At 42.4% G+C, this 23,976-nt stretch overlaps 1 protein-coding gene across 4 annotated transcripts in view; it reads left to right on the top strand.

Moving 5' to 3' along the window:
- Window positions 1-958: 958 nt before the first annotated feature.
- Elmod1 (ELMO domain containing 1) overlaps window positions 959-23,976 on the top strand; it is a 59,453-nt gene continuing 36,435 nt past the window's right edge. For 3 of the 4 annotated variants that reach the window (XM_021172727.2, XM_029482140.1, XM_029482142.1), the window contains exons 1-2: window positions 960-1,234; window positions 21,702-21,802. In XM_021172727.2, the coding sequence (XP_021028386.1) occupies window positions 21,786-21,802 (17 nt within the window). In that variant the 5' untranslated portion in view covers window positions 960-1,234; window positions 21,702-21,785. Of the gene's footprint in view, window positions 1,235-21,701; window positions 21,803-23,976 lie in introns of all 4 variants that reach the window. The other variant, XM_029482141.1, reaches the window with a different exon arrangement.

The following is a 23,976-nucleotide window of genomic DNA, read 5'->3' as shown; positions in this document are numbered from 1 at the left end:
CCATGCCTGCACAAAACAGTTGGCTTTGTTGTTTGACCTTCTTATACAGAAGTAACCAACTCTACTATGTGACAGCAGTGTGTCCAGATGATCTCTGACAGCCAGGCATTAACTTGTATTGCAGCCAAGTTTCAGAGAAGGTAACATTGATCACAGAGAGTGAGTAGGTCGTCATGAAGGGGAACGGAAGGGGTAAGGTAAACCAGAAGAACGGAACACCATGAGCAAAATCAAAGCCTTTTGAAGAAGTCAGTTTCCCTGTGTTGTTCGGAAACTCTTATCTATGAAGATGTTCTACATAAAACCGAAAATAGGACTGAGAGGAAGGGGGTGGGTGTTCAGGAGTTCAGCCATTCCACTGCAAGAAGGCAGTGTTCCCCCAAATAATTGCAGACCGGGATATCTATAATTCATCCCATTATATTTAAACGTGTAATGAGCTGTTGTTTATGAAACCCTCGATGAAACACAGGGCCAGGGGAGACCCACCGGAGCTCTCAGTTACACCTAATTAAAGAACTGGCTCTTTGACAACTTCACCTGACTTGTCCAAGAATCAAGAGAGGAAGGGGATGCCTGGGAGTCAGAACACACAGGAAAGCAAGTGAGGGTTGGGTATCTGAATTGGGAGGAGGTAAAAAATAAACTAAAAACAAACTTTGACTTCTGGATAATCCACCTCAGAGGAACTGGAGAACACTCCTTGCCCTAGATTCTTCAGGAATCCCACTGACAGGTCTTCCCAGGTTCACAGCCCTGGGCTTCTTTAGGGGTGGCCGACTCTGACTCGTGCACAGTTAAACTAGGCCACTGCCGGCAAGTGCGCAGTTTTAACCCTTTCTTCCCACATTCTGGAGCGGGGGCCTGAGCTCACTCCTCCCCGCCGCGCCCGCGCCCCGGGGTTCCACGACTGAGCATGCTCAGTAGCCGCCAGCGTCTTGCTCCCAGGGAAACCTCTGCACGCCCTCCCCAGCTGCTCTCGGTCGCCTCCTCTCTGCCCGCTGCCCAGGGTGCAACCGGGCTTGCAGGGCTCCACGCGACCCAGATTCCCGCCCCGCCCCCGCCCCTCCCGCGCCCGCAGCCAGTGCGGCAGCCGCGACCGCCTCTGTCCAGCATCCGCTCGGGGACCAGCCGCGGTGATCACGGTCGCTAGTGCGTAGCAGAAGCGAAGGCGGAGATGGAGACCACACTGTTGCGATCCCAGAGCTGCTGAGCCCACCGCTGCCCCTGCCCGGTGAGTCGCGACCCCAGAGGAGCCAAGGGTGAATGTCCTTGGAAAAAAAAGAGAGGTGGCAGCTGACCTGTGTGTGTAGGGTACAAAATAAATGGGGACAGTGAGGGGTCGTGAATGAGAGTGCGCACTACCTGGGTGCAGGAGCGCCAGAGTCACCCAAGACTAAATCCTCTTTCTCTTCGTGAGCCGAGAAATAACAACCCGCGGCGCTGCGGGTCAGCGCTGGAAGCTGTTTGCGTCCCTGGGGGTGCAGGTCGCCTAGCGACTGAACGCCACTGCTGGCGCTTAGGGAGGGATCCCAAGCGGGGACAAAGAGCGGCCTGGCTGGGGCAAGTGGAGGGTCCTGGCCCCTAAGGAGCCCTCTGTCCTGCCGGTCAGGCCCCGGGGCGGTGCCAGGCGGCAGAGTGGCAGAGCTGTAAACCGGAGGTCTCTGAGCCTCCACCCTGAGCCAGGTCTGCAGGGCTGGCGAGCGCTCCTCCTCCTACTCCGGGAAACTCCACTCTTGGAGCATCTCCCGGGCAGGTGCAGTTGAACAGGCGGGCGGAGAGCAGCCGTGAGGAGCTGTTAAAACAGGAACAGTGGAGCGAGGTGTGCTGTTTTTCCTAGTGTCTTTATTTCCAAGTGTGGGCACCAACTGCTCCCCCTCGTCCTGTTTCTACTCAACCTCTAAGTGGCGAGTCCGGTAACAGACCTTATGAATATTTCAGAAACGACCTCACAGACTCGCTCGCTTCAGATCAAGTTTAATGAATATGTGTGTAAGCCTTTCTGTCCCGCACAGACAGATGGAAGCCCAGGCCACTGCTTAGAGCTTTCCAAATTTCATCTCTTTCTTCCCCACCAACAGAGAAAAAGACGTCGCAAATCCCCGCAAACCTTAGACTGGTGTCATAAATTGGGGCTGTCATTTGGAGAGACCGATTTTAGGCAGCCATCCAGGCTTTGTTCTGCATCTCAGCAGTGTGTGCATGTTGTGTCGGTCGCCTGACAACCGTCCTTAACTGCTATTGCCAATATGGTGGAAAGCAGGTAGCATGCCTACATTGGGATAAACGTCATAGTTCCTTGTTGTCTTATGACAACACGGAGTAACAACAGTCTTGGTCATTCCCTAGAAGTTTCATTTGAGATCAATCTGGTTGAAATTTTGCCAAAGGCACACACATTCTTGTTTTTCCTCACCCTTAGGAGATATTTATCCTTTCCCTCTCTTATGGGAAAAGATGAATGCTTTCTCTGTAAGACATTGCTGTTAAAAACAGCAAAATAATGTTTTATTTCAGGGCACTTTTTGGATTGTAGCAGACTTACGCTTTGAACTATGTAACTCGTGTTGCGCCATCACAATTAACCAGTAAACTGACACACTGCCTAGTTGTCAGTATCCTAAGATGGACTTACAGTCAGCTACCCCGGCCCAACCCCAGGTATGTGGGAGACACATAGGTAATCTTGACCCATCTATAAGGAATTCTTTTGTTGGCCAAGAACTCAAGCCTTCTTGTGAAGAATGAGAGAGACAGTTATTCTCTCTTGCAAGTCCGCACATACAAGGAGGAGGTGGAGGGGCTTCAGTTTGCATACATAGGCTTCACATTTAGGAAAGGTCCTTCCCACAGAGACCTACTGCAGTTACATCACAGGCTCCGCCTCCGCCTGCCAGGCTGCTTCTCCCAGTCGGAGGTCAGTGTGTGTTGCTGTGTTCAATTAATGAAGATTAAAAAACAAAAAACAAAAAACAAAAACAAAAACAAAAAAAAACCCTGAAATGAAAATTTGCTCCTTTTCTCTATTGTGTCTTGCTGATTCAACTAAAAAATATATGAATGTTAGCTTTCCAAGAGATTTTGACGCCAGCATCACATGTCTGTGCTACTGTGCTAAAAATCGTTGATAGGTGGTATTATAAAGGAACTCTATAGAATTAACAAAATAAGGGAACTATTATGTAACAGGCAACATCTCCTAAAGCATGTCACCAAATCGCTCAGAAGTAAACCCAGCTGCGTTCACAGATGGAAAAATCTGGCTAATTGGGAAGTTTGCAGAGCTCAGACACAACTCCCAGGTGTGCCAAGGAAGCTGACCCCACATCCTCCAAGGTTGTTTTTTTTTTTTTTTTTTTTTTTATCATTTTTAGAGTTGTTGGATTTAGCAAATAAAAATTCAGGTTGCTTCACTAAATTTTAATTTCAAATCAGCAGCAGATACTGTTTGAATTTAAATACGTCACTATGATACTTGGAATTATACTTTTAAAATTATTAGTTGTTTCTCTGAAATTTAGTTTGGATTGGGCAGACTTTTTTTTTCTGTAAACCCTGTAACGAAAACATTTCTTTCCTCCTTTTTTGGGTCACTTATGGGTTGAAAAAACAAAGTGGAGCAGAAGTCATATGCTGTTCTGCAGACAATCTGGGGCAAGCTCAGCTCTTGAGCTATAGAGAGTAACTCATGCCTGAAAGTGGGAATTCTCTGTTCTGCACATATTTGCCAAATACTTCTTGTTAGGTTCTGTGGGAGTTGCCAAGAATCCAAAGATGAGAAGAAACAGGGGCTAGGGATGGATTTACATCAACTTATGTAGGAGTTGCTTTGCCAGAAGTGTGAGGTGTGTGTGTGTGTGTGTGTGTGTGTGTGTGTGTGTGTGTGTGTGTGTTTAATGTAAGAGATTGGGGAAGACACAGAATTCTGCTAGACATCTCCACTCAAAAAATGACATGTTCAGCTGTCCAGCTGTGTTGACAGGAATGGCCTCAGATATGAGAATGAGTTCTTATCATGGGAGAAAGGTGTGAAGAGAGTGTGTCATGAGAGCCAGATGGAACTACAAGTTACAGGGTTTTACCCACTGGCCTCAGTTAGAAAAACAAAATGGCCTCTGATGTCCTGAATACAGTGTTTCACAGCACCCTCCTCCCCATCTGTCTTCCTGCCTTACATTGTTTTCTCCCCCCAAGAAATACTTTTAAATAGTTCTTAATGGGAAAGATGAAGGAACTGAGATGAGACACAAGTAGGGACTGGCAAATGGCAGTCTGGGCAAAGGTATATCACTGCATTTTTAAAAAATAAAAAACTTTTTAATTTATTTTAATTATTAATGCATGTGAGTGTTCTGCCTACAGGTATGTCTGCACATGTGTGTCTGTATACCAAGTGTGTGCCTGGTACCCTTGGGGACCAAAAGAGGACAATGGATCTTCTAGGACTGAAATTACAGTTGGTTGTGAGTTCCCATGTGGGTGCTGGGATCTGAACCTGGGTCCTCTTAAAGAATAGCCTATGCCCTTAACCAATGAGCCACCTCTCTGGCTCCTCTCACTGTATACTAAAAAGCAAGTGACCTGTCCTTTGACTGACATTATTGGGTCCTCTTTCTTTATTCCACTATTACCCTGGTCTCTTCAGATTAAACCAAACCAAACCAAACCAAACAAACAAACAAAAAGACCACCCACAGTATTCAAATGCATTGTTCCTTTACATTTTTACTTTTATATAAATGTAGATATTTAAATGTATCCTTTGAGGTGCCAATCAATATTCCGTTTCTTTTGGTACAATTACTTGAAATAAGATAAGCATATGTTTGGGTTTTAGGAAATCTGTTGCTCTGAGTGAGAAAAGACATTAAATTGCTATCATTTTCTGTTTCAGTTGAATTATCTTTGAGGAAGCAGATGCCAGTGATGGAAAGAAAGTATATCTTACAAAAATAACACCATGTGAAAGTGACCATATGCTTGTAGTATCAGAGAGTACCTACTTAGTGTTCTGAAGGAAATTAATTCCTAAACAATGCCACAGCAAACACAACTGTGTCTGTAAAGACACTCAGAGTACTACTGCACATCATCAGTGGAGGACACTGCTTGCGTGTGTGGAGGTTGAAGGTTAAACTCATGCAGTTCGTGTAGAGACCAGCTACTCATCTCTTCATGATTCTAACTGGCAAAACTCCAATGCTCAGGAATAGAATGCCAATTTAGATTACCCTTCCATCAGAAAACATAGTTATTCAGCAATTTCCATCAGAAGAGCCTCAAGTGTGTGGCTAATTTTCACTTTGTTTTTTTCTTTTTAAAATGGTGCTGGGGAGGACACCTGCTGTTTTATGCCAGATAAAACATTTTCGTATGGAGCTGTATTAGATCCATAAATGAAAAAAAAAACATCTTTTTATTTTGAGACAGTTTCACTAAGTATGCAGATGGCCTTGAACTTTCTCTGTAGTCAAGGAAGGCCCTGAACATGTGATCCCCCTGCCTCAGTCTTAAATAACTGGGATTAACAGGTCCAGCTCAGAATGTAACATAAATTCTCAAAAATCATAAGAATTACCCTACACTGAAACATATCATGAAATAGTCTTATTGAATAAATGATCATCCTATAAGATGGGACAGAAAAATGCTCTAATCTAGGAACTTACACCGGTCCTTTTTGCAGAAAGTCAAACATTTTTCTGCCATAATTCTTCGGTTATGTGTGAGAGAGAAAAACTATGACCAGGGGACATACTGAAATGATTAAATTCCAAGGCAATTAGAGCTTAGGTCACATTTTCAACAAAGTTTCCTATGGACACACACAACTTATTATGAGAAGATTTACTACAGTGATCCCCAGAGATAGCTGATGGGGTCTGTCACCCAGAGAGCCTCGGGTGACACCAGATGCTCCATCTAAGTCCTTGGTAAACATTCTGAATCCAAAATTCTATGTACGGAATGTTCTTGCACCCCATGCACATGTAACCTTCCAGCTCCGTTGTGCTGACTGTGGGCAAATAGCATTGTATCTTAACAACAGTTTCTTTGCTATAAAACACAAGGTATAAAAGTTAAAAATAATGATGATATGATGCCAATCCTAATGTCTGTATCTATAAAATAAACTTGAGTCCTTGCTGAGGTTTCAATAGCTGAATACTTTTGCTCTCAAATAAATTAGAAAACTTATATTAAGTAAGTATATTCTATATGCTGTTTTCCATGGCATTGAAATGGTAACACAGATTGCATTTTCTTAATTTTTACATTTTAGAAGCGAAACAGTTTGCTTGCTACCTAACTAGAATTTATTAAGTTCCTCTTCAAAATTAGTCTCAGCTGGAGGTGGCAGTGCACACACCTTTAGTCTCAACATTTAGGGGGCACAGGCAGGTAGATCTCTATTCATTCAAGACCAACCTGGTGCACATAATTACTTTTTGGCCAGGCAGGAACCCTATCTCAAAAAAAAAAAAAAAAGTCTCAGACACACAAATCCCCCCAAACCAAAAAGACCAAAAATTAGTCTCTAATAATGAAGATGGACCATACAGAAAAGATAATGTCAAGCCTAATGACCTGACGTTGACCACTAGGCTCCACATATTGGAAGATGAGAACCAGACCCAGCAGGTTGACCTCTGATCGCCACAGACACTGTGATGCGTGATTGTGCACATTCAAATACACACACACACACACACCCATGTACACACACACCAAACCAAAGAAAACTAAAGAAGTAAGAGTACTTCTTAAGATCAGTCACAAGGAAGCCAATGACGCAGATTCAGGGTTCTTCACATACTATTGCAATGACGTTGCCGTTTTAATTATTAGGTTGAACTTATTAATTAAAACGCCTGACCTAAGAGCTTACTTAAGCCACTCTCCTCCCTAGTTTTCCTTGTGCAACTAGTTGGTGAAAAAAAACTGACTCTTTACAAATATCTATGTCTATGTATATGTGAGGGTACCAGTGTCCTCAGAAGCCAAGAGGACATCAAATCTCCTGGCACTGGAGTTACAGACAGTTGATGTGGGTATAAGAACTATAGCCCTCTGAAACAGAAGTGTGTACCCCAGACCACTGTACCATCCTTCCAGCTCCTGCCATATGTTTTGAAGGTTTTGTTCATGATGAAACCAATCACTCATTTACCTCACAGATGTTTTGACTTGAAACATTATTCTAACAGATATCATTAAAGACAGGGACTCTGTTCCCTACACCATTTTTTTTTACCTGCCAGTTGGCATTGTAAATATTTACAGTGTAAATCAGTCATTGAAGTGAGCATGTTTATTGTATAAATATATATTTTCCCCCTTTCATTTAAAGCAGAGAGATATTCTATTCAGAATTTGAAAGACAAATTTTCTAAAAAAAATTGTATAATGTAGTAGACCCTTGTTTTCTTGTTTTGTTTTTATTTGTTCTGTTTTTTGAAACAGGGTCTCTCTATTATGGAGGTCTGGCTGGCTTTGAACTCACAGAGATCCTCCTGCCTCTGCTTCCCAAGTGCTGGGGTTGAGGGTGTATACTGCCATGCTGCACCTTGACATCTACCTTTTGAATGTAATATCTTTATTTATTCTTTGAGAATTTTATATAATTAAACAATGAATTTTCATGATCCACCTTTCATCCCTCCTTCAACTCCTACCAAACACTTCCAACACACCCTCTCCCAAATTCATGTTATTTTATGTCTTGCTTTGTATGTTCCTTTCTTTCTCTTTTTCTTTCTTCCTTTCTTCTTTTTTTTTAATACCTCACTGAGTCAAATTAGTGCTATTCATCTTCCTATGGGTCTGAGGCCATTCACTGGAGGAAAATGGGCAGCTTATCAGCAGCCAAGTCTACCAGCAGCCATACCCCCAAAAGAAAAATGATTCTCTCTCCTCTGGTGGTCATTAATGGTCAATAGTTCCTTAGCTAAAGATGCTGCCTTCTGAGCACTGCCGGTATTCAAGCCCCCACCTATATCCTAGCCCTGCCCACATCCAAATGGAATTTTGACTGTCCTGATCTGCTGTAGTCATGAGCTGCTGTGTGTTCAGCAGTGCGATGATGATGTCATGTCCAGACTGCATTCCACACCACTCTTCCCATGCTCCAGTGACTGCATTCTTTCTGCTCCCTCCACCATGATGTTTCCCGAGTCTTGGAAGGGGAGCAGTTGTTATCTGATTCAGCCTAAGCACCCACAGCCATTTATTCTCAGCACTTGGCCCAAATTTGAGTCTCTGTATTAACTGCTGCCCATTACAAAAAGAAACTTCTCTGACCAAGGTTGGGAGAAGCGCTAATATGGGTGTAACAGATATTTAGAGTTCAATTTGACAACAGGACCACTTGGCAAAACGGCAAGGACGGGTTCCTCCTGTGCCGTACAGTGCTCTCAGAGAAAGGCTTACAGGATCTGGCATGCATTGCCCCTTGTGGAGCACACCTGACATCCAATTAGAAAACAGTTGGTTACCTCCATAACAGACACTTCATTCTAATGCCAGCAGCCTAGCTTGCTTGGCAGGTCGGTTTTGTATTATGCAGGATCTAGTGCTAGGTAAGACTTGTGTCTTTTCTCTTCCAGTGGCTTGCATAACACCTTTTAGCACTGCAAAAACTGACCAGCAGGAGAGAAGTTTCCCGATCAGTTCCAGATGGATTTCTCTAAATCTGACAACCAAAGTGGGACACTTAGGTTTTAATTTTAAAGTGTCTCTAGCCTGAAGATCCATTAGAATTTTAAAGCTTTAAAAAATGTAAGCAATTACTTTTGGTTGTGAAACTTAATCATAGGGTACCTTAAAACGGTAAGCAGTCATTAGAGCTGTGTTAATTGAGAGGTGTATTACATGCCATGATTTAAAAGCCCTTTATTAAAATGCCTAACATAGAATGCCTTCATATCTGCTCTGTGTATAATGTATGCATAGCCCAACGTGTGAACCCAATAAATACCAATCAGGATTTAACAAGACAGGAGGGGAGGGTACAGCTTAGATGCCTTTCTATACTGTACCAGATATCTCCTTTACTATTCTTTTAAATGATAGTTCATCTAGAAATGTATGTGATAGATTCATATATATATATTAGGGGACAGAGCTTGTCAATTAGTCTCTTGAACAATCTGAGAGTGAGATACAGAAATTAAATCTGAGATGTGGCCAACTATGTTGACAAACCGGGGAAACAGTTCACTTTCAAATTCCATATTGGCCATAATATATTTACCTTATCAATGATCCAGATCTACATAGGTCATTGTGAGCTTCTCGGGAAAAAAAAAGAGAATTTGGATAATAATCTGTATCCAACTTGATATTTCTTGTCCCAGAAAAAAATCAAGACTAATATTATGTTATTAAAGGGATGGATATGAAGTTCATTTATGATTTAAAATCAGTTCCAAGGCCAGAGTGTGGAAATAAGAGCTTAACTACTGTAGAACCATGGAAACAGTTTTAGTTCACTGACTACGAGCAGATGGGTTTATAAATGATCCAAGCTCAAATCAAAGAAAATGTACAGCACACACGCTATAAAGTGACTCACTTGGGACAGCTCAGGAGGCGTAAGATGAAAGAATGATCTCCCTGAGTTGGAGTTGGGCTCAGATAACTTAAAATCACCATTGTAGGTTTCAAATTGAGTTCCTAGGTGTTTGCTCATGTATCTGCAAGTGTCTAACTCAACTAAACAAACTATATGTAACAGATCGCTATTGTACTTCCGTCCTTCATTTAATTTATAACTTTATTATCTTACACTTAATTATTGCCTAGACAACTAACAGTCATAAATCAATCAACAAGTAAATAAGTGCATCTATTCTGTGACTGCCACTGGGATATTTCCAGGATATTCTCTAATTATGTAATTCATATTTGAAATTGTTCATTCTAAAGGATGGTGATGTTTTTCAGCAGCCAGAAAATTAGACGTGTGTCTTAAGTTGTACATCTAATAGAGCATGACAGTGGGTGTGTAGTCTCAGGCATCTCTCTGCATCATGATTTGGCTTTCAGGGACATTTGTTTATACTATAGAATGGACATTTGTTGCTCTTTTTAAACAGGGGCTTCAAAATCCTATTTTATACTGAGGACTATACAGAGAGGCTATACAGAGAAGCAGAACCAACAGGAGATAGGCACATTTGTGCACACACATACACATATTCTCTCTCTCTCTCTCTCTCTCTCTCTCTCTCTCTCTCTCTCTCTCTCTCCCCATGTGTGTGTGCACATGTGTGTGTGTGTGTGTGTAGATTTATTATGAAGAATGGGCTCTGTTGATTATAGCAGCTGAAAAGTTCACATTCTGTTGTCTGCAAACCAGAGACCCAGAGAAGCTATTATAATTCTACCCAAGGGCAAGAAGACACCACTGTCTCAGCCCATCATGTGAAAGTCAAGTCCTGCCTTCCTCCTTTTTGTTACATTTGGACCCATAGCAGATTGGATAAATCAACCCACACTGGGCAGAGAAGCGTGCTTTATTGAGTGTAGGGATTCAAGCACTGATGTTATACAGAAAGTAGAATCAGAGCCTTACTTACCCAGAAATAATGTAATAAGAACACCTTGCCCCAATCAAGTTGACACATGAACTTAACCACCACAGGACTCTCCAGCGTTACAAAACAGATCCCACTTTTCACAACAGGAGTTGGGAGTGCCAAATGTTTCCCTTTTCACACAGGTTTGAGCCTTAGACCTGTTTCTGTTATCCATTCCAGGGGTTGCAGCCATTAAGGCCCCTCTACCAGTGCTAGACAGTGTGGAAACAGTACCAGCCTGGTGGTGGCAATAGAGGTTTCTTTAGTGGGCTGCTTTTATGTCATATGTCACATGTTAAACCCCCCCCCTTTTTTTTTTTTTTTGCTATACACTCTCCAAACCTGATTTCTTTGCCCACCTGGAAATCTGAGGAAATATTTTATGACTAATTTTCTGCTTACATGAGAAAGTGTGAGTTTGTTTTGTTTGGATTTGGGTTTTTGAGACAGTAGTCCAGACTGGCTTTGAACTCTTGTCAATCTACCTTCCTTAGCTTCTTGAGTGTTGAGATTATAGGTAAACTCTATCTTGACCCACTAGTTTCTGTTTCTGCAATAGTAAACCCTACATGGGACTCATCCCAAGCAGATGGAGGGGTATTCACCAGCCACCAGGACTCGAGGAATACAAGACATTCTGAGAGGCTCAAGGTGGGGGAGATGTTTATCCATTCTCAAAGTGTTTATGAGGGAAGTCACCTTGCTGGGCATAAGCTAGTGGTCGAGAGACAAGTAAAAAAAGGTAAGAACCCTAATGGCAAACTGAAGGTATAGACATGAATCTGTGAGCACGGTGATTTTAAGAATGGCTCCACTTTGAAAGTGGGAGGTTGGTATACGAAAGGATATTTCTTAGAACAATATATACTGTGTTTCATCTCTTCCAAGAGGCAACAATTTTCTTTCCTTTTTAATGTTTAAAGTGTGGAAGTTGCTCAAGTGTGTCATGCCTTGGTCACTACCATTCTGTTCCTGGAGGTCTCCCCAACCGTATTTAGCTGAACTAGGGTGTCACTGAAACACACTATCATCATCTGAGTAAAAGGCTCAGTAAGGAACTGGGGAGATGGCTCAGTCTGTAAAGAGCCTGGCACACAAATGTGAAGACCTGAGTCTGGATCTCCATGTAAAAACCCAGGTGCAGTGCCTGCAGTCCCAAAGCGGAGGAGGTAGAGATAAGGGTTCCTGGGGTTCCTGATCTTGCCAAATGAGTGAGTTCTGGGTTCAGTGAGAGACTCTGTCTTAAAATGGGGTGGGGGGCAGGTAAGGAAGGAAGCAGCAAGCAGCTGAAGAAACCTTTGTCTCCTCTGTCTCTCACGGCCACCTGCACTCATGTGCACATATCCAGCGACAGACGTGCACACATACACAAAACTAAAACTAAGGAAATAAATACACAAAGGGGGGCTGTATTTAATCAGGGTAAGGCTTTCACATTTCTTAAAACATCACAATAGTAAGACTTGACCGTACAGCCTCCGATCCTTCTCCACTCCAAATTTGTATTTATCAAGAAAGAATGTTTCATTTTAATGTGAGAAGCTGTGTCCACATATTTACCATCTTTTGTTGTGGTCTTCCTTTAGAATTTTAATTTTCAAGGTGAAAATATCGAGGATATTTTGCGTCAAGTACACTATTCTATTTTTAGACTTCCCCCGGGGTCTTTGAAAAGTCAGAGACAGATTCCATCAACTGTGCTCGCCTATCCTTCACCGCCTTGAGAGGCAGACAAGCAGAGCGTGTGCTGCTGAAGCCAGTCATGAGCGGATTTATGGGCGGCCTCGACTTCTCCAGCGAATGTGGACAGCCATTGCTATAAGTCACAAAATAAGCCCCAGATGAGTGTTTTCGTCTGAGGAAGGGAAAAGCCTCCCGAGTTGTCGTGTTCATGCATGTCAGCAGGGCAGTTCTGAAGCTGACTGCCCAAGAAGGAGGAAAAAAGGCTCTCAAACTTGGCCTCAGGGCGATGGTTAGGTGTGAGCATGACACCTCTAGTGGATATCTCAGTGCCATGTGTGAACAGTCACTGTTACATTACAAAGACTCTCTTCCCTCCCCCGGAGTGGTGATTTTTCATATTGCTAGTTTTCAGTCCTTCTGTGAATACCTTAAACCCCAAATTGCACTTTATCCATGCTCCAAATGTACATCACAGCCTTAGGATTTTTCTTCTCTTCTTCTCCATTCCACTCTGCCTCTCCATTGCCTTACTAATTCCTTCCACTCCCTGTCTTTTTTTTTTCTTGAATGTGTTCTCTTGTTTGCATTATATCCTTTTAAAGTCTCTCATTTTTCCTTGTAGAGAATCCTTACTTCTCAGGACTTGATCAGATATGAAGCAGGCTGAAAATAGACCTTGTCTGAATTTGCTAATTTAGATCTATTTATTCGCCCAACCTAAATCTGACGCTAGGCCCGTTTGATCTGGAAGGATTGATGGAGCTCTTGTTTGGTTTGTGGCTCTGCCTGCCACAGCAGTTCAGGCAGGTTATTTTTGCCCAGACTCCTCACCCACAATCTCTGTCCTTGCTTAGTGTCCCATGCAGATGTGTTTCCTGCTGCCATGCTCATTTTGGAGAGGGATTATTTTCCCCTAATTTTTTTTGGAAAGCATCTATAGACAAGCATACATGCAGAGCATAGTAAAGAGTTGATGTGAGCTGAGTTCATCTGATCTTTAAACCACATCAGCTTTGGGAGTTTGTTGGTGTGAGCCTTTCCCAGAGCACTCACGTTTTTCCCTCCATTTTGTCTTCTCTACCTAAACATACGGAGGATGAGGTAGGTCAAAAAGAAACACATCTATTTCTTTTTCTTAAAACAATTCTTATTTTGCATTTACTTTATGTGAGGGTGTTTTTACCTGCGTTATATATCTATGCTCCACATGCAAACAGTGCCTAAGGAGACCAGAAGAGGGCGCAGCATCCCCTGGAGCTAGCACTATGCCACCATGTGAGTACTGGCAATCATATCTGGTCCTCTGGAAGAGCAGCCAGTACTCTTAACCACTGAGCCATCTCTCTGGGCCCACTTTCTGTCTGTTCTTAGTAGATTCCTAAATCTCTCCCTGACTGAGGAATGCCATCTCTGTTTTTATTGTATCACATTCTTAAAACGCTGTAAACACGCAAAGTCAGATGTCCCTGGAAGCTGGTCTCCCGGTTGCTCCCCCTGGATGCTCTGAAGCTTGGGATACTCGTGAGGCTCACACCCTGCTGGCTTCCTGGCTTTGCACTTTAGTGTAAATTAAATGTAGTTTTTATTCTAAATTAAATGTAGTCGTTATTCTCTTGCCCATGTCTGTCTGGAATATTGACCCAGTGGCTTCTAAAGGCATTGCAGAAAAGAGCTGAGAACCACCCTGAATCTCAACTCTGCCTCTGCTAACCATAGCCCTTCCTTGAAAGGTCCCTTAACCTCTCCAGCTCAACTTCCTCAGCTGCAAAATGGGGACAATAATGGTGACTCACTTCCTGAGGTGGCTAGGAGTGAGTTTATACAAGCAAAACCCATTGGTTGTTGCCCAACTTTTAGCAAATTGTGTGTAAATACTAGTTGTTATTAATTCCACAAAACCTTAAACTAAGATTTAATTCTTAAGATTGGATTTTATACCAGGAGGTGGTGGCACATGCCTTAAGTCCTAGCACTTGGGAGGCAGAGAATAGGATTTTATTTTAAGTGTACTCTATATACATTTTCAAAGTAGTGGGATAATCATATTGGGCAGGTGTTAGAATGAAACAGTATTCACTTTGGGGATTGTTTTTTATGTATGTGTAAGTACCGCAAACCCACAAGCATTTTGGTTGTTGGAATATACAGTCAGTTAAAATTTGAAGACTGTACAGAGATAGGGTTTTTGGTTTTTTGTTTTTGTTTTTTTGTTTTTTGTTTTGCTTTTGCTTTTCTGCCCCCACCCCCATATAGGGATTAAGATTTTGAAGAAAGGAGCTCTGCTGCCTCTAGTGGAGTCTCTAACTCATTCCCTGGGGTGTTCAATGGCTGGATGGAAAAGATGGATTTACTCTGTGGTGCTTTACAAAGAACCGCAGGGAACTTCGTGCTCAAAGAAGGCAGCACAAGTTTCCTGATGTTGGGGGCCCAGGAGCCCTTCAGAAGCCATGGACCAGTGATCACTGTCCCTTCCCTCCCAGCTGGAAAAAGAGAGAAGAGGCAGATAGCAGCACAGCCCCATAGTGAAGTGCCAAACCGTCTCCGGGTGTTTGATCAGCAAGCTCAGTCATTTGATCTTTCTCTTTGGATCTGCTCATCTCTGTACATAGGGAGACAAGTCACTGCAGGGCCCTGCTGAGTTTCACAAGCCTGGTTTATAATCCTTTTCCTTATCATTGGAAAAATAAGAGCTAGGGCTTTTTTTTTTCTTCCAGGTGGGAAATTTAGAGTTTGTTTTACTAGTGTTGTTATCGATTGATGCTTTTAACATGAATTTCCCTAAGAAAGATAACAGCAAATACTACAGAGAGTTAGGAGCCTAGGGAGGAAATAAATATGAAAAAGATCATCTGTGTGGGATAAGAAGATGGCTTAGTGGATAAGAGTGCTTGCTGCACAGCAATGAAGACCTGAGTCCATACCTGATACCCATATAAAAGCTGAACATAGATGCGGGCACCTGGAACCCCAACACTGGTAGGGGCAGAGACAGGAGGATTTCTGAGACTTAATGCCTCAGCCTCCCAAAAGAACAAGCTCCAGATTGAGAGAGAGGCCTCGTTTTAGGGGAATAAGCAAGAGAGCATAGAACAGGACATTTGGCCTTCTCCTTTGGCCTCCAGGCAAGCACATGGCTCTTCCTTCTCTCTCTCTCACACACACAATTTTTCTAAGCTTTTGAGACAATATTAAGAATGCAGAATACAACAAAAAAATTATTGTGTCCACCCTAGAATACCTCCCTCTGTATAGAAAGCCATGGGGAAGGGACAGTCCAGAGTGGGTTTGGTGTTGTCTTAATTCCCAGGAGAGAGGTAGCAATATTGTCTAGCCAGAAAAATTGGTGAACTTTTTCTGGATTGAACCAAAAGGTTGACATTTGCATTTGTCAAGTAGGTAATTTCCATGTAATCATTAAAGTTAATAGGCCGGTGTGTACAGACACTCAATATGTCTACTGTAGCCACACTGTGACAATGGTGGAGATGAAAGGAAATGTACAAAGTGATAAATTGGCCACAAAGGAGAACTATGACTCTTGGCATCCTCACTGAAAAGCAACTCAGAGACTATTTCCTAGCAACAGCAACTCAAAGCACCAGAGATTCTACCCTACCTTACTACACAGATTACAGCAATCAGCGCCTCTTTGAAACGTAAAGGAACAGGGCATAGTACGAACTAAGCATTTTTCTGTATAAATTTAGGCTAACTTACATAATCATTTGCCAATGGACAATGCGTTTAGTGACAATTTGCTTACTGTTTAACAACAAGCCATTTTTGATGTTTCTTGGGAGGGAACAAATTAAGAAGATCTAAGTTGTTACCGTTGCCTCCCATTAAAGGACAGATTATTACAACTGATTACTGGTTTTTTTCATCACTTTTTTCTACCCAACAAGTGAACCCGGTTATTTCCTCTTGGTAAATATTTATCCCCCATTTGCTTCTCACTCATGCCACCACCACTGTGCCAATTCAGGTCACAAAAGCCAGCCAGATTTTTTTTTTCCAATTTTTTTTTTTTTTTTTTTTTGGTTTTTTCGAGACAGGGTTTCTCTGTATAGCCCTGGCTGTCCTGGAACTCACTTTGTAGACCAGGCTGGCCTCGAACTCAGAAATCCGCCTGCCTCTGCCTCCCGAGTACTGGGATTAAAGGCGTGCGCCACCACGCCCGGCTTTTTTTCCAATTTCTTAAGTGCAAGCAAAATGACCTTTTACTTTAGATGAAGATATAATGATAATGGCAAAGTAATGGAGCCATGGGTGCTCAGGCTCTGGGTGCCCGCTATGCACCTTAAGGATACTAAGCACCTAGCTGCTTTGGTCTATCCAGTGCTTGGAAGGTAGATATAACTACCCCTCCCACTGAACCCTAAACAGACTAAGCAGCTTGACTAAAGCTACCAGACTTTCTTTCCTGAATTCTGCAATCATAATGACCCTACCCTCTCTACCACATGGTGACTGTTCCTGCCTATAGTAAGTCTTCCCCTAGTTCCAAATTATGTTGCTCTGTTTGGTGCAGTGCCAGACATGCCTCCCCCAACCCCATGGGTAAATTTACATCTTGATATCTCCCAAGAACCTGTGACTTGATAGGTCAAACTTCCTAGGGAAGAACGCAGAATTTTTCTGGTAATAAGAGATTTTTAAGATAAACTAATTTTGTAGCTATATGAAATTGAACTACTTGAGAAGAAAATGATGTGCTGAGTCTGACAACGTATTCCTGGCTGTAACTCCTTCTTTATGTTATAAGAACTTTAGTCTCATCCTCATGAAGAATTGTGATGATGATCATAGTCTGTATATGTGGTTTGCCTAGTAATTCCATCTGGACTATGATTCTAATTACATGCCGAGAAAGTCCATTTATCTAGAGCTCCATACCATCACTTGGCCCTAGAAACCTAGAATGTCCTAGATTCCCAAGTCCAACTCTGCAAAACTCTATAGCTCAGTGAATTCCTTGACCAGTTGCCATCCACAGACAGAGGCCTGTGTTGGCTCCTCATTTTCCTTCACCAACAAAAGCCTTGCCAACTCCACCCACTAAGTATCTCTCAAATTCTTCATGCCATCTCTCTAGTCATCACCTTTCTATATCATTATTCTTGCCAGGAGCATCACCGGAAGCTTCTAAATGGTATCACTACCTGTAATTTCATCACAGTACAACCCATTCTTTGTACTACGATCAGAGTGTGTTCTTAAATTTTACTATTATTTTATGAGTATGGACCTTTTGCCTGCACAAATATCTGTGCATCAGTTGTACACCTTATCTACACCAAAGCCAGAGGAGGGCATCAGATACCCTAGAACAGGAATTGCAGGTGGTTCCAAGCCACCATGTGGGTGCTGGAATCAAATCCAGGTCCTCTGGAAGAGCAGCCAATGCTCTTAACCATGAGCCATCTCTTCAGCCCCAATAATCAAATCATGTTTTTTTTAAACCATTAATCAAATCGTGTTGCATATCAGCTTGAAAACTTGCAGTAGTCCTCACTACTCATATGAGATGCGTCAAACTCTTTCCCCTGCCCCCTTCCCTCCTCCCACTCATTCCACTCACTCCAGGTCCTCCACTTGCTCAGCCCCATCCCTCGCTCCAGGCCCTGCTCTCTCCAGCCCATAGGTTTATTTATTTCTCATTATGGATGGTTGTGAGCCACCATGTGGTTGCTGGGATTTGAACTTATGACCTATGGAAGAGCAGTCAGTGCTCTTAACCACTGATCCATCTCACCAGCCTGCATCACACTCTTACAAGGCCTTCTGATAGGCCTTCCACATCTCATTGCCCTCTCACTGAGGACCACACCAGGCATAGGAACATCTTCTCTATGTGCATTGTGCTTCTTTCACTTCTAGGGTTTTGTACTTCTACTTGTAATTCTGTGCTTAAGTACCTATCTGCTTTCCTGTTGCAGAGCCTGGGAGCTGGAGTATGGAGAAGTGGGGAAGTGGGGTGTCAGGGTGTGTCCGAACCCCATCCCTCCCCCAACCCTGGGACTGAATGTCCCAGAGCAGGTAGCCCTGTAGCCCCAACTTTGCCCCCACCCCAGGAGGTCTCACTCCCTGGTAGCCAGTTTAATTTCCTCTCTTCTTGTAAGGTCGTGTCCAGCAGCGTCTGGAACTTCTCCTTATGCAAATGAGGCATCTCCGGCACCATAGCCAGGGCCAATGGTGTACACTCATCTCAATAACCCCGACCCACCCACCCCCAAAGGTTTAAGTTGCCTTTGTTCCCCCAAATGAAACAAGCAGTGTCACTGAAGCTGTCTTGGAGAAGTCTGTTTCTCATCAGGCTCACAGCAACCTGAGCATTCTCTCTCTCTCTCTCTCTCTCTCTCTCTCTCTCTCTCTCTCTCTCACACACACACACACACACACACACAGAGAGAGAGAGAGAGAGAGAGAGAGAGAGAGAGAGAGAGAGAGAGAGAGAGCATTATTGCCCCCACTTCCCCTCTCAGGATCCACCAATCTCAACAATGGGCAGGGAAATGGAGCCTGAACGCCATCATCCTGTATCAGCCTGTCACTCAAGATGGTTGGTCTGAAGAATGCAGCCACACTCCTCTAATTCACTGCGTAACTCTGGATGTAAGGCAGAAGAGGCATTAATTCTTTAAAACACTTAAGTTTAGAATGATACTCATTTACAAAGAAGTTACCAAAGTAATACAGATAGTTCCTTTATACTGTCTCCCAGTTTCCAGTATTCATATCTTGCACTGATGCAGTATGCTTGCCACAACTGGCAGATGTTTATTAGCATCTCATTAATTAATCCAAGTTCACGTTTTTCTTTTTATAAGTATTTTTGGTTTTGTTTAATTATTATTACTCTGTGTGCATATGCATGATGTGTGTATATAAGTGCAAGCACAAACGTGTGTGTATGTGTCTGTGTGTAGGTCAGAGGTCTTCTTTCAGGAGTCTGTTCTCTCCTTCCATTGTAATAACTAAGTTCAGGTTATCAGGCTCACACAGCGAACACTTCCACCCACTGAGTTATGGCACTCTGGACTGACCTTTATTAACATTCCCTTAGCTATTACTTTATTCCCCTTTTCGCCTTCCAGGACCCTGCCTCGTATGCCTCGTTTAGAGGACCTGTCTCCTTAGGAACACATCTCTTGGCTTCTGTACTTTACTGGACTTTCCTTAGTTTTGATTACCTTGAGCATTCTGAGACGTCTGGTTACGGACTTTGTGGTATGTCCTCCCTCTGGGATTATCTGATGTTTCTCTCCGGATTAGACTAGAATGATTGGACTGACAGGAGCAAGTATCATGGACATTCTGCTTTTTGCTGTCACTCTTTGGTGACATTAGCACCTGACTGGGGCAGTGCTTGTCACGTTTCCCCATGTCACTTACTCCTCTCTCTTACCTTACAGTGTTCGGGAAGACACTAGGTCTAGCCTTCCTTTTAGGGGTAAGAAGTTTTGCACAACTTCCTTGAGGACAAAGTGTCAACCTATTTAATCGACATTCTTGTGTGTGTGTGAGACCTATGTAGCCTTCTCTCTGTGTTTTCTGACCCAGTCTTCTTTTGCCCTGATACAGAACCCTGGATCTTCATTACACATAGCTTCTAGTTCAACGGTGCTTTATTTTGTTGCCCAGATTGTTCCTTCCCTGGCCACTGGGGCTTTTTCCATGTTTATTTGTGTTTACTTTAAATACCCCCTCTTTTGCCTTAGGCGCATCCCTTTCTGGCATGATGTTTCTCAGCATGACCCAATTATAAATTGTCCGTTTCTCCAAGACTCCCTGGCTCCTTGCAAAGGTGAATATATGAGAAACCATAAGCTATCTGGAAGCATTGCATAATTAAATTAAAAGCCAGATTCATAATTGGATTCATTTGGAAGCCACAGATATACAAAGAATGATGTAATGTCCCTACTACCCCAAATGAACAAGTATGATTTTTAATTTTGCTTCTGACATATTTTAAGGGAAAAGCACTTATAACGTCAAAGGGCATTTCTCCCCTCTCTGTCTTGCCGGAAGCAATCAGCCACAGTCTCCGTGTGTAGATTTTTTTTTCAGACATGTAGACTGTACATTGTAGAGAGTACTTGTAGGTGCACATATGTTAAGGAGAAGTTGGCCTTGAGTTGGGCTATGTCCCTGACTTGTGAGCTGCTCTGGGTGGTAGCTGTGACACTGCCCTCTGCAGGGCGTGCACACACTCCATTCCACTCACTTCTCCTGAAGCTGTCTTTCCCCTTTGCCCTTCCTTCAATGGTATCTTCTCTCTGCTCTTATTTGCAGCCAATTCTCTGTAGACTGCCCCGTGTATCATCCTTACCAGAAGAGAGTAAATATGCCAGAAGCCATGGGTGTTGGGAAAGCAAACATTATTGAGAAATTTTCATTTAAATGAGTTGTTTGACAATTTCATACATGTCTATAATGCCTTCTAATAACTTCCATCCTCACTCTCTTCCTCCCCTTTCAACTCCTTCCTTCTCTACAGATCCCATTCTCACAGTCATGCCTGCCTGTGTTCTTTTGTGACCCACTGACTTTAACCAGGGCTGTCTACTGAAACTTGGCAGCCTCACCAAAGACAGTGACTTCTCCCCTCCCAGAATCCATCAGTAGCCAATAGTCAAGCAAAGGGTGGGAGAGACCTGTGTTGACAGGACCAGTCTTGTGCAGGCCAAGGGTATATAACCACAACTGCTGGGAGATATGACTGTAATGCCATAACACATCCAGAAGATGGCGTTTCACAGCCCCTCTCCCTGTCTTCTGCTCTTACAGTCTTTGTCTTCCTCTTCTATGATTCTTCTATGATATCTCTTAGGGAAATTTTGAACTGCAAAGAACTGTGCAATGTAGTACCTTATTCCTCTGTTCATTGTGCAAAATGTATACATACATACATACATACATACATACCTTGAACTTGACACATTTATTTATTTGTCAGGAGCACCTGGCTCTTGAACAACTATTTAAAATTGTCTATTAACATATACCAATTATAGCAATTCTGAGCTTAACAATAGTATCAGTTCCTTCCTGTTCTTTTTGAATTGTGCTTTTGGAAAGTTAAGGGTGCTGGGGTCATGGGGCACCTGGAAACCATGATAGTAGTTTTTATGGTTTTTTAATTTATTTTTCTTATACATGTTGTTCCTTAAAATATTAGGAAAAATACCCCCCAAAGAGAAAAGGCTTATTATTGAAGCTCACAAAATCATCCCCAGCAAGTGAGTTATAAAATGAAAAGTTAACTGTACGATTGTAAGGTGAAAGGCTGCAGCTTTCCTCTCCAGCCTTTGAATTCCTCCCGTGGGCAGTTCTAGTGATAGTGTTCTGGGCATGGAGCATGTTGTCGTATCCAGCAAGACAGGAGGACTTTGTTTGGAAATCCCAGTAACTCATGTAATTTTTTTCCTGTAGCCCACACTTACTTTGCAAAAGCAAATTTGGAAGCAGTTGCTTGAAGACAGTTGGCATAGCATCCGGAGAGTCAACGCCTGCAAAATGAAGCACTTCCTGAGGTAAGTGACCTCTGCTCCCTGGGTAACCCCTCTGAAGCTGAAACTCCCCTGCCAGTCAGAAAGCTCTTTCCTCTGGTCCTCAGCTGTGGTCCCAAGACAGGTCTGTTGGCATAGCATCTTGAATGAGAGTAACCTGTGTGTGAGGCTCCTCTCCTAACTCTTGTCCACCCTTTGATGTTGAGAGAGCACGTGGAGGTGACGGGAGAGCCTGGGCCTAAGAACATGAATGTTCTTCACAACCTTGGAGGCATGTGTTCCTGACGGATGATATACAAACACATGAAATTTGAAGTCTATGAATCATCTATTAAGGGATCAGTTGTAATCTGTGTAAAATCCACTGCTCTGAAATAAAGAATTGTAAATTTCCAAAAAGTTAGAACTTGGCTGACACACCAAATCACACTAGTATTATTCCTCACCACAGTCTGTTTTCAGCTTCTTTCTGCTGCCTGGTGATGTCTCTGCGTTATCTGTTAACAGCTCCCAGACAGACCTGCATGGAGTATCTGTGTTAGTGTTCTTTGGACAGTCCTGCTGGTTAGAAAACATCGGCTGGACATCTTATAACTAACTTCAAGATTATTAATTGCCATCAATGTTTCTATTAATAAAATATATTGAATAATATTAAAATATGAAAAAATAAAATCAGGCTGAGTGTTAGAAAAATTAAATGCATTTTCAAAAAAAAATGTAGTCGTCTTTCCATCAAGATAGTGACACATCCTTTGCTCTGCTCTGGTCACCCTCTAAGCAATGGGCTTGCTTCTTTCAAGATATTATTTGACTCTCTCAGAGGTGACTTAAGGATTGCTTCCCCCCACTGGTTTTGTTTCCATCATTGTTTCTGGGGGTGTAGATAAGGGTGTGAGGGATTCACTGTGCTTTGTCATGGTCAGTGGTGATTACTGGACAATTATGCAAAACTATCTGGAGATCATCATTATTGAGTTTGCTAGCTTGAACAGAATATCACTAATTTATCTCAGCTATGTGAAAAGATAGTATTTAAAGTATCACTAAGACATTTATTTGACCTGATACATTTTTGGTTGACATGGCTATTAACTCTCCTGTTCATACAGTCAAGAAAAGCTGGTATTTTGACTATCTCCTGAATGCAAATATGGATTCTTTCCAAGCTCAATGTGGCCTGAAGCTTAGCAGCCAGGAGCTACTTCCATCACAGAGGTTAGGGTGATGGTGAGATTTGTGTCAGGCCTGTGCTGATGAACTAAACTTGAGCCAAAACCAGTCATTCTACAAGCAATTGTAGCACTGGCTTTTCTAAGTTTCCTTATGAAATCAAATGGGTGCAATGGTGTGTTTGGAGAGATCCTAATACTTTATTTCAGAACCAATCTCCACCTGATGATTGGGAACTGGTAAAATGAAAATCCATTGGTAAGATTTTGTACCCACAGCGTCAGTTGTGTGTTCTAACACAAACTTCTGTTTTTCCTTAACGCATATATTTATAAAGATTATTTGTCATTGACTCCTTATGTGAGACTGAGGATAGAATAGCAGACTAAAAATTAAGAAGGAAATGAGGGAGCAGCAGGATGGCTGATAGGGTAAAGATGATTGACACTGAGTCTGATGACCTGATTTTGATCCCAGAACCCACATGGTGGAAAGAGAGAACCAACTCCTGCCTGTTGTCTTCCACATGTGTGCTGTGGCATACCCACATACTCACAGGCAAACAGGTATACACAAACACACACATGTGCACACACATGTGCACAAGCATACACGCGCACACATACACAATCACAGACACCACATGAAGAAGTGTTAAACAAAAGAGGGGGTCTCCACCAATTATTTATTTTGAAATAGCAAAAGTAGGTTCATTGCCCATTCTTAGTTGATTACTGGTTTTTGCTTGAGATTTTGTTTTTAATATTTTTCCTGTCATATTGTTTCAGTTTATTTTTTGTTAATATATATGGAATGTGAAAGGATAGACATCAAGAAATTTACAAACTCTCTTAGGTTATATTACCATTTATTCCCCTAAACAGTCCATTCTCATAGTTGTTTGGCAACTTTCAAAATTCTTTCTTTTCAAAAGAAAGAAAGAAAGAAAGAAAGAAAGAAAGAAAGAAAGAAAGAAAGAAAGAAAGAAAGAAAGAAAGAAAGAAAGAAAGAAAGAAAGGAAGGAA

This window comes from Mus caroli, chromosome 9 (assembly GCF_900094665.2).
Source record: "Mus caroli chromosome 9, CAROLI_EIJ_v1.1, whole genome shotgun sequence".
In the NCBI taxonomy this organism is placed as follows: Eukaryota; Metazoa; Chordata; class Mammalia; order Rodentia; family Muridae; genus Mus; species Mus caroli.
This window is presented reverse-complemented; position numbering and strand designations above follow the sequence as displayed.